At 38.0% G+C, this 10,745-nt stretch overlaps 1 protein-coding gene across 1 annotated transcript in view; it reads left to right on the plus strand.

The window, feature by feature from the left end:
- The window catches only part of SEC22B (SEC22 homolog B, vesicle trafficking protein), a 28,502-nt gene extending 20,173 nt beyond the window's left edge, over positions 1 to 8,329 (plus strand). Inside the window, exon 5 of the mRNA XM_045816593.1 lies at positions 1,350 to 8,329. Coding sequence (XP_045672549.1) covers positions 1,350 to 1,504 — 155 coding nt within the window. The 3' untranslated portion in view covers positions 1,505 to 8,329. The remainder of the gene's footprint in view (positions 1 to 1,349) is intronic.
- Positions 8,330 to 10,745: the final 2,416 nt, after the last annotated feature.

Raw genomic sequence — 10,745 nt, forward strand, 5'->3', positions numbered from 1 at the left:
AAGCAATCTATCAGATGCAGAGGTCAAAACACTGGTTATAAGGATGCTCAAGGAACTTAGTGAGGACCTCAGCAGTATGAAAAAATCCAGTCAGAAGCAAAGGACACACTAATTGAAATAGAGAACAATTTACAGGGAACAACAGTAGAGTGGATAAAGCTGAGAATCAAATCAATGATATGAAACATAAGGAAGCAAAAAACAACCAGTCAGAACAAGAAGAAAAATATTCCAAAAAAAAATAAGGGTAGTGTAAGCAGCCTCTGGGACAACTTCAAGCATTCCAACATTTGTATCATAGGGGAGCCAGGAGAAGAGAAGGAGCAAGAAATTAGAAATTTATTTGAAAAAAATAATAAAAGAAAGCTTCCTTAATCTGGTGAAGGAAATAGACATGCAAGTCCAGGAAGCACAGAGAATCCCAAACAAGATGGATGCAAAGAGGCCCACTCCAAGACATCATAATCAAAATGCTAAAGGTTAAAGATAGAATCTTAAAAGTAGCAAGAGAAAAGCATTCAGTTATCTACAGAGGAGTTCAGCTGACTTCTCAAAAGAAACTTTGCAGCCTAGAAGGGATTGGCAAGAAATATTCAAAGTCACGAAAAGCAGGGACCAATAGCCAAGATTACTCTACCCAGCAGAGATATCATTTAGAATCAAAGAGCAGATAAAGAGCTTCTCCAACAAGAACAAACAAAAAAAGTTCATCATCACCAAAGCATTATTATATGAAATGTTAAAGGGACTATTTACAAAAAAGAAGTTCAAAACAATGAACAATAAACTGGCAATAAATACATATTTAACAATTGAATCTAGAAAACAAACTTAGCAAATGAGAACAGAGACAGAATCATGTATATTGAGAGCATTGTGATGGTTGCCAGATTGGAGGGGGATGTTGAAATTGGGTGAAGAGGTGAAGGGATTAAGAAGTGAAAATCTGTAGTTACAGAATAGCCATGGGAATATAAACCATAGTATAGGAAATGAAATAGCCAAAGAACTTATATGCATGACCCATGGACATGAACAATGGTGGAGGGGGGGTTGTCTGAGGGAGTAGGGGGTGCTGGGTGGAGGGGGGCAAAGGGGAAAAATCCGGACAACTATAATAGCTTAATCAATAGAATATAATGTAAAAAATAAAGTGCATTATAGATTTTTCAGTACTTTAGTATCATGGATTAATCAGTACATACTACCTTACCCTTAAAAATGATAATTTAAGCTTCATGGTGGTTTGGTATAATATCACTCATTTTGGTTATTTTTATGTCTTAATACATTTGATAAAATACTTCCATGTACTAATTAATATTTTCCTTTTTTTTCTTCTTTGACAGCATTGGATTCAAAGGCTAACAATTTGTCCAGTCTGTCCAAGAAATACCGCCAGGATGCGAAGTACTTGAACATGCGCTCCACATATGCCAAACTTGCAGCAGTAGCTGTGTTTTTCATCATGTTAATAGTGTATGTGCGATTCTGGTGGCTGTGAAGTAGTGAACCCGGTCACTGTCAAGGGAGAGCCTAGAACCTGGCAGGTGTATATTTTCAGGAAACTGAGCTCACAGAGATGTGTATTAGAATCCAAGCGGAACTTACGCCTCTAAGGACTTTGCAAGAAAAGACATATCCTGAAAATGAAAGATTACACCTCATTTAATAAAGCTTAACCCTATGTAGAAAGTCTCTTTTGGGGGCAGAGGCTTTCTCTGGGTACTAAGCCATGTATGTTAGGGAACAGTAGATTGTTTTGTTTTGTGTTTTCTTTCCCAGTTGTTTTACATTTTTAAAACAGCACTGACTGGGGAATTCTCATTCTCAATCGGAGCCATCAGTGAGATTTGACTTAACCAACCTGTGTTAGCAACAGTCAGAAATTCCTTCAGAGAAGAGAGTCTTCTGGGCAGGTTTTGACTCTATCTGATCAACATTCCTTTTGTTGGTGACATTGTAATTTTCAGTAATCTGAGTTTTTTGATGGCCTTTTAAATAAGACTCCAGTATGTGAAGGTTAATTGATGTGCTGCAAAGAATCTTGTCTGTTGGCCCCTGTAGCAAGTTAACCTTTGTTATTTTTCTTTTATATTTTGCTTATTGCACAATTGCTTTAGGGTTAAACGAATTATATCAAGATGCCTTGAAATTATATTATAGCACTCCTTGATTAAGAAGCTAAAATGTTTTCTGTCATTTGTTCCTTACAAGACTTAAAATTGTTTGGGACATTCTTTATTTTATATTTCAACATCTGGTTCATATTAAGATGAGTGAGCATAGCATATGTATAGCCAGAGCCCCCTGACTTACGAAAAGAAAGGCCCAGCTCATAACTACAGCTTTGTCCTGCCCCTTTCTCACTTTCTTCACCATGGTTTCCCCACTGTCTTTTCTCCTTGCCACAATTTGTTAACATTTTTAAAATTCTTGCCCAATAGTTTCATGTCCCATAAGCATCCTCAGGACAGTCTCAAATTTCAAAATGAAGAATGTTTAGCTCTGTAGTTAATTAAATTTAAGTTTTTTGTGGAGTGACTACTCAAACTACTAAATACTACTTTTATCTGAAAAAGCCGCTGAGAGCTCCTTATACCTGCTTCAGTTTATGTAAATTCTCTGAGAATGATCTAGAGCTGCATAACTCTAGATAGCATAGATATCTACATAACATTTATAGCGGCTTCTTTGAACAAGGAAAAGTACCTATGATTTTTCTCTTTTTGCTCAGGGATAATGGGGTTTCCTTTTACCTTCTGAGATAGAATTTTTTAAATGGGTGAGTAGGCTTTTTCAATATTGTTACAAGGGTCTGCAGTATAACCTGCAACTCCTACAAATATTGCAAATATTTCTTTAAATTGTACAGGAAAACAAGCCAACTTCTAACATCTTTGGACAGAACTTTAACCAATAAGTAATTTTATAACTATGGGGTCACCAAAGCTACTGTCCTGATTCCTGATAGAGACAAAAATTCTATTTCCTTGTAACAAGGCAAGGAGAAATGCTTATTTTATTCCTGATAATTTCCAGAACTAGAATAAAAGTTTTTTTTTTTCTTTCCATTTTTGGACCTAAATCTGCCAATTGGCATTTTGTGCATGAAATATGAAGTTACTCTTTTTTATAGAAAATAAGTTAGGTCCCTGAAAGGCTTGTCCCTAAGTAATGATGTTGGTAATGAAAGCCTTTGAAAGGCTGAAAAGCTAAATAGTGGCACCAAAGCGTTTGGTGCCTCTGCAGGAGTGCAGGGTGGCAGCTCGTTGTTGAGAGTTGCATGCTGTAACCAAGTGGTCAGCAGTGAAATAAATACTTCTAGAATGTTCCCATCAGTGTGAATTTTTGTTATCTAGTTTATTTATGTACATAGGACCTTCTAGGTATATTTCTACCTAAACTCAGTGGGTTAAAAAAATGAGAAGAGGCATCATAGAATGACAAAGGAATTTTAAAATATGGTTTAAGATTATGATGGTAGAAAAAGAACAAGACTGTCATAATATGGCTCCTACTTCTGTTCTTTATTGGAAGTAGTGGGAAGGGAAGATCTGCACCAAACAGAATAGAAAGTGTAGTGTACAGGGCTGTTAGGGGCAAGACACCTAATTTACTTTGGGAAGGAGTGATAAGAAGAGGAGAATGGGATATTCCAGACAGAGTCAGTGGCTTATACAAAGTCATGAGTTACAAGAATAAGGTGCAGTTTAGGAACTGTAATTAGCTGGTTCAATGTACCTGGTAGGGTAAGTGTAGGCAATGGAGACTTAGGAAGAAGAGCTAGAGTGGCCCACTGTCATAAAGGGACTTGTCAACTATGCTAAGGAGCGTAGGCTACACTAATGTCCAGGGCAAGAGATGACATCAGATTTATAGTTTCAAATGATCGTTCTGGCCATAGTATGAAAGATAATATTAGGGAGGGATAAACCTAGAAGTAGGAAAGTGCAACTAGGGAGCCATCCTTAGTGTTGGCTAAATGAGACATAGGAGACAGGTTTCAAATGATTTCCTAGAAAGAAGTTATCCCAGGTGCCAAATAATAGCTAACACATAAATGCTTGCTTTATTGGGAGCTAATTTAATTTCACATTGAAGTAAGTACTGGTCACACAATATGAGTGAAGAAACTTTTTACAAAGGATACCCCTCTGAGGTACAGAGAGTTAATTTGTCCAAAGTTGCTGAGTTAGAAAGTGATGGAGCTGAGATTTGGACAGTTTGGCTCCAGAGTCTGCTTTCTCCACTATACTACCCCACCAAGTAGTCAAATAAGTACCAAAGAATATTTTGAATTTAGCAATTAGGAACTTAATCATACAGACAAGTAATTCCAGAGAACTGGGGACAGTTCGCAGTAGGTTGAGGATTGTGTGAACTACTAGGAAGAACTACTCTTATAAGCAGCTTTTTTGGTAGTTACAACACTGAACTTCCTGAGATGCTTATTAAATTAAGAAATCTCACAAATGTTAAAATACAGCAATATTTGGCCAATTGTACATCTGTTCATTTAAATGTCAAACTGGTTCTTAAGCTTTTTGGAAAGCCTTTGAAAATCTGGTGAAAGGTGTGTGCCTTTACCCCAGAAAAACGTTCACGTGTACATGCATACCGATAATCACACACTATGTCAAGGGAACAAGAACTCCATAAAGCCTGTTAGTCACCCAGTGGTCCATGATCCCCCAGGTAAGAACCCCAGATATGTAGAATGTGGAACTCAAAGGTAAGTACCCAGAAGCTTTGTAAACTGTCCAGCTCTGGTGAATTGGAAAAACTATAGTTTGAACTAACTTTGTGGATGAAATGCTTTCTTGGAAGATTGTCTACAAAAAAAGATTCTATTTTCCTGTAGTACATTTTAGGGAGCTGGTTATACAGAAGAATATTTTGGTCTCAGTTCCACAAAATCACATTTAAGGATCTTAAAGTTTTCTACTTTTATCAGTAGGAAGTCCGGCAAAAGCAAGTTAAGTCAAATGGATAATTATTTTTGCACACACAGTGTTTTAATGTTACGTGTGTAAGAAAACATCTCATAATTTAATTTCCCATCTTATTGGGAGTTTGTATGACTAAAGGCTTGAACGTTGGTGGTCACACAATTAAGACTTTTTGGTTCATGTATTTAGCAAAACTGATTAAACCCTCCCCTGCTTGTCTTCAAACAGCTCAGCAAAAAGGTGAAGTGCAGTGGGTGTATAGCTGTTATCACTATAATTGCAAATAAACTGGTTGGACCAAATAGCTTGTACTGTAAAGGCCCCCAAAGAAAATTTATAGCATGTTACATAATTTGAGATAGAATGGGCAAATTGAGTCTCACATCCTATTCTTATTTGTTACAGCAATGGTTGACCCAACAGTGTAAAACTATCTCGAGAAGTTTAGTCACTCAGTTCTAATAAAGTTTGTTTCAAGTGCTGTAACTGAAACCATGTTTTAGATTAGAAAAACTGTTGGAAATTTGACTTTCATATACTAACCAAGACATCCAATTTTTTTTCTTCCATAACCTTCATTTACTGAGAACTATGTATTAGGCATTTTATACATGTTATTACAATCCTCATAACCATTTTCCCAGCTTGCCCAAGGCCACACAGCAAACAAATACTTAGGTTCAACTCCAGAACTGCTGGATGCCTACCCAGCACACCTTTCTGGTTCCTGTTCCTGAACAATCATGCAGACATGCTCAGCTTGAGCGTTTGGCATTTTGCTTTGTCCTGTCAAGTTATTTAATTTGCTTTTTTGGGGAAAGGCATATCTATTTTAACAATTTCATTCCATTCCCTTATTTTATTATTATTCCATTCTCTTTAATTTTTTTTTGTCATTTCTCCTGTATTCCTTGTTGATGTTTTAATTGCTTTTTTCTCATTGAGTTCTTATTTGCCATTTTTCATCCTTGGTTTGACTTTTTCATTTGGCCTCAATGTTAATTCAACATTTTTCCACATCTGATTCATGTAAAATGTAGCAAAATGATTTTTGAATCTTCCCTTCCTAGTCCTTTTGCCTGTTCTCTCTTTTCCTCACTTCTTTTTCTCCCTTTCCATTTTACTTCATTTTCCTAGATGCTGTTTTTACTGAGGAGTTAATGTCATCCTTCAACTCTGCTCTGTAAGCAAGAGCTTCAAAATCAACTGTTATGTGTGTTCTTTATTTTTAGACCGTAGTTTATCTTCCCTTTTATTGCTTTTATAATATACTATCTTCTCTTATTACTTAATCCAGATATGCCCCTGCTTTAAGGAATCCCTTTACTAAAAATTCCAAACGTGGCAAGAATTCTTCAAGAACAAGCTTCACTGGTTTGCCTTCTCTACTTAGGGCGTCGGCTCCAGCTTGTAGCATCGATAACTCTGAAGTACTCCTGTCTATCCTCACACTGGAGGTCCAGACCAAAATTTCTTGCTGCTTATTGGATATCTGTGTCTGAATGGCCCATAAATATGTAATTGCATCTAAAACATTACCTCCATTTCAACACTCAAAGGTAAAAACTACCTTGGGCTTCCTGCTGTATTTCAGGTTTTAGGCATCACCTTTACCTGAGCTACAAGTCATGAACTACATTTGATTCCTGATTTTGCCTTCCGCCTCTCAACTGTTAACCAAAGTCTGTTTTTAATAACCACTCATACATCACGTCCTTTCCCTTGGCCTTAGATTCAAGCTCTCATTAACTTAACTTGGACTCTTGCAGTGGCCTCCTTACTACTATCCTTACATAAGTCCCTTTTCCAACCCAGCGCTACCATGTTAGCACCAGAAATTTACTTAAGGAGTTGATCACACCCTCATTCCCTATAGAATAAAAGATCACATGCCCTGCAGTCTGCCTCCCGCAGTCTGTGCTTTGTGTCACTCCAGACTCATCCGCCACTTCCCGCCCCCCACCTCTTTTGTTTGAACCCTGCCACATTATCTGTTCTCTGCCAGCCAGGCACTTTACCTTGTGCCTTGGCTCATTAGTACCTTCTCTCCAGAACGTCTTTTTGTAAACTATACCCCTCTCCTTTTCCCTTTTGATTTAAAAGAATCTAAAGGTCTGCTTATCTTTCAGAGACCCAGCTCCGATGTCTCCTTTGGAAAGCCTTTCTGATGGTCTCATGTGTGTCTTCCCACCAACCTGGGAGAAATTACGGTTTCATCCTCCCGTAGCAACTTGTCTACATTTCTAGTGTAGAACTCACCAATTTAGAATAGTGGTCACTGGGTGCTTGTCTGTCTCCTTGGCGCTCAGTACAATGGCTGACGTTAGAGGGACTCAGCGGTATTTGCAGAAAGGGTACGTTGACTTAAAAAAGATTATGTGCAAGTTTTCTGTAACTGGGCTATTCTGCAAGTCATGGATATGTACATCATTTGAGTAAAAGAAAAAAACAAGAGTGGAATAAAATGGCATAGGGCTAGTAAGGGAATGGGGAAGGAAAGAGGCATGTTAAAAAGAAGTCACAACAAAAGTCCAACAGAAAGATTCTGTATGTAGTGAACAGATTGGAGAAGAGGAAGAGAATAATATAGCAAGTGAAATCAGTCCTTTAGGGCAGAAACAATTGAAAGGTAAGAGGGTGAAGAGGGAGGAGAGTGGGGCAAAGAGGTAAATTAGGCTTGAAACCAAACATGAAGTCAGACTGGCCATCTCGGGCTGGCCCTGTTCTTAGTTGACCACAGAGCCTTCGGGCCTGTGGTTGCTTTTATGTTGTGTGGATAGTAGTAAATGAGCTTTTCATGTCACTTAACTCCTTACCAGTTTGTTATCTAAAAAAGTGACTTCACCCTGACCGGTTTGTTTGTCCTCATCCCACAAAGTGAAAGGTCACCAGTTTGATCCCAGGTCAGGACACATGCCAGGGTTGTGACTTTTGTCCCCAGTTGGGGCTCATATGAGAAGCAATCAATGCGTCTCACCCTCTCTTTCTCCCTCCCTTCCCTTCTTTCTAGAAATAAGTAAAATCTTAAAAAAAAAAGGTGACTCCAGTTCAATAACAAATACCTTGACTGACATGCCCTATAAAAGAAGACATATTTTACCATGTCCCAGTTACAAAACTGGTGTAAGGCTTAGTTTTGACCAACTGATGGCAGTTTCCACCTGCCCAACTTCTCCCAGTGGTTCCCTTGCAACTAGTGTAGGTAGACAATGAAGTTTGTAGGGCTGGGCATGCAAGGACAGGTGGTACGACCTATGGAAGTAAAGACTGAAGAGCACATCAATTTGTATGTTTTTTGTTTGACCATTTTGTTAACATGCAGAGTGTGTTTATCTGCCCACCCAGAAGTGTAAAATAAATGTACTCTGACCTTCAAATTGGTTTTCCTTGATTTTTTTTTTATCTTTACATTCTGCTTTCTCTTCCATCTTTCACAAACTCAATTTTCCCCAGTAGCAGAGTTGGGACTTACTATTAACAAAACTCTATGCACCAAAGAGTCTTTAAAAAAAAACAGTGGTTTTAATCTTTTAAGATAGTAATGGGATGTAAAGTATAGGATAGAGAATACAGCCAGTAATATTGTAACAACTATGTATGGTGACAGGTGAGTACTAGACTTATCGGGTGATTACTTGATAATTTCTGTAAATGTCTAATCACTATGTTATACACCTGAAACTAATGCAATATTGTAAGGTAACCATAGTTGAAAAATTAAAAATTAAAAACACTAAATTAAATACTAAAGAACTTACAAGCTAAAGTTTAAGATCTGCTAAGGCCCATGCACTTGTTTGTGGGATTTTGGTAAATACATTTTTGTTGCTTTTGCTACAATAACCATGTAGCCTTGTTAAAATCCTATACAATCCGATACAAAGCTTATTTATGTCCACCAGTTAGGTGAACACTATGGGACAAGGCTGACGAAGCATAGAGTTTACATGAGAGTACAACAGAGACGAATTCCTGGCGTCCCATGCAGCGGGTCTGTGCAGGTGACGGGGAGAACACACCGAACTGGGGACTGGGGAGATCTGGCTTCTAGACCCAGCTCCCCACTCTGCCCCTGTGGCACTTGAGGTGAGTTACTTAGGCCTCAGTTTCCCATGGTTGAAAAGGGGAGCGGTGTCTGCTAGCCTACCTCATGTGGATTATTGGAGGATAAAGGCAGGTAAAAATGCAATCATGGTTGAGTGCTTTATGAACTGTTAAGTGGCCTGTAAGTGCCACAGAATGTCACTATTATCATTACTGTTATTGTTACCCTAACTTAAGGGAAACATTCATGACCAGCACAATCCACCTTTTCCTCTGGAAACTAACAACTCAGTCCCCTGATGATTCTACTCGTGATGGAGCAGCCTCCTGGTCTGGCTGTACTGCCGCATGTAGGATCCCTTAGCACCGGCCCGTCCCTGGGTTATGACTTACCGTTTCCAGAAGAGGGAAGCAAAACTCCAACCCAAAGGCTCTTGTCACTTCCTCCAAGTGTCTAACAGTGTTTCCTTGAGAGGTCACAACTACACTGCAAAGAGAATAGCATATTTATTTATTTATTTATTTGCTAGTCTTTAAAATTTTTTCAATTACAGTTTATATTCAATGTTATTTTGTATTAATTTCAGATGTACAGCACAGTGGTTAATCATATACTTTACAAGGCATTCCCTCTGATATTTCCAGTACCCACCTGGCTTCATACATAGTTATTACAATATTATTGACTATATTCCCTATGATGTACTTTACATCCCTGTGACTATTTTATAACTACCACTTTGGACTTCTTAACCGCTTTTTCAAGCAGCCCCCCAACCCCCTACCCTCTGGCAACCATTAGTCTGTTAAGAGAGAAGCTTCTAACAAATGGTCTTTAAGTGACATATGAGACATATATCATTATTATAAATACTACAATATAACAAACATTCACTCATTTCTAATAATATTTTGTCTTTTCTGTATCTCTGAAGAAAATAATTTGGGCTGTTCCTTTAATCTCATTTTAATGATTTGACTGGTGTAACCAGAAACTCTTAGCCATGTTTTCCCGTTTAATTCCAGAATTTTACATCTCACGTAGCACTGGTTTTTAAATATTGTTTTTAATAAGAAGAAAATAAGTTGTTCAGGCCTGATTCTTTCCATTTAAGATGCCTACCTAAGTTCAAAAAATGATCCCCGACACTGTCTAAATGTGTCTGTCATAGAGTGTGTCTGTGTCATTTGGAGCAAATGTTATTTGTATCTAGTCTTTCTTATTGTAGCATTATTCAAACTTGTTTTAAAATATCCTTGTGCTTTTATACTGTGTAAGAACTCCAGCAGCTAACATCTGAACTGTTTCGATAGCATACAAGGTCCTCTATATTTTCGAGTGAGGTTGCAAGCCACTCTCCCCAACTTTGAGATACATTTTCTCATCTGTTATCAGAATACCTGCTCTGTGATTAAAGAGAAAAGTGCAGGGAGATGCTCCACGTATCAAGAGAGTCTCAAGCACTGGGTGCTTGTTCTCTCTTCATAAGTGATAAAAAGAGCCAATTCTGAATCTGATGCTTTTTCTGCCTGTTTTACTACAATCAGGGTACAAAGGCATTCTGTTACAGTTTTTCAATTTTTTCTGCTCTTGTCAGTTCATTTCTGGCTTTGCTCTTTTGAAAGAAAAAAAAAAAAAGACTTTCCCATTCCAACCCCCTCTACCACCACCTCCAAGTCAGAGTCATCTTTCCATTCCAGCTAAACCTCTTCCTGTTCTTAAGAATTGCATCACATTCTTGGCGTAAT

This window comes from Phyllostomus hastatus, unplaced genomic scaffold (assembly GCF_019186645.2).
Source record: "Phyllostomus hastatus isolate PE091 unplaced genomic scaffold, TTU_PhHast_1.1 phas_scaffold_216, whole genome shotgun sequence".
NCBI lineage: Eukaryota > Metazoa > Chordata > Mammalia > Chiroptera > Phyllostomidae > Phyllostomus > Phyllostomus hastatus.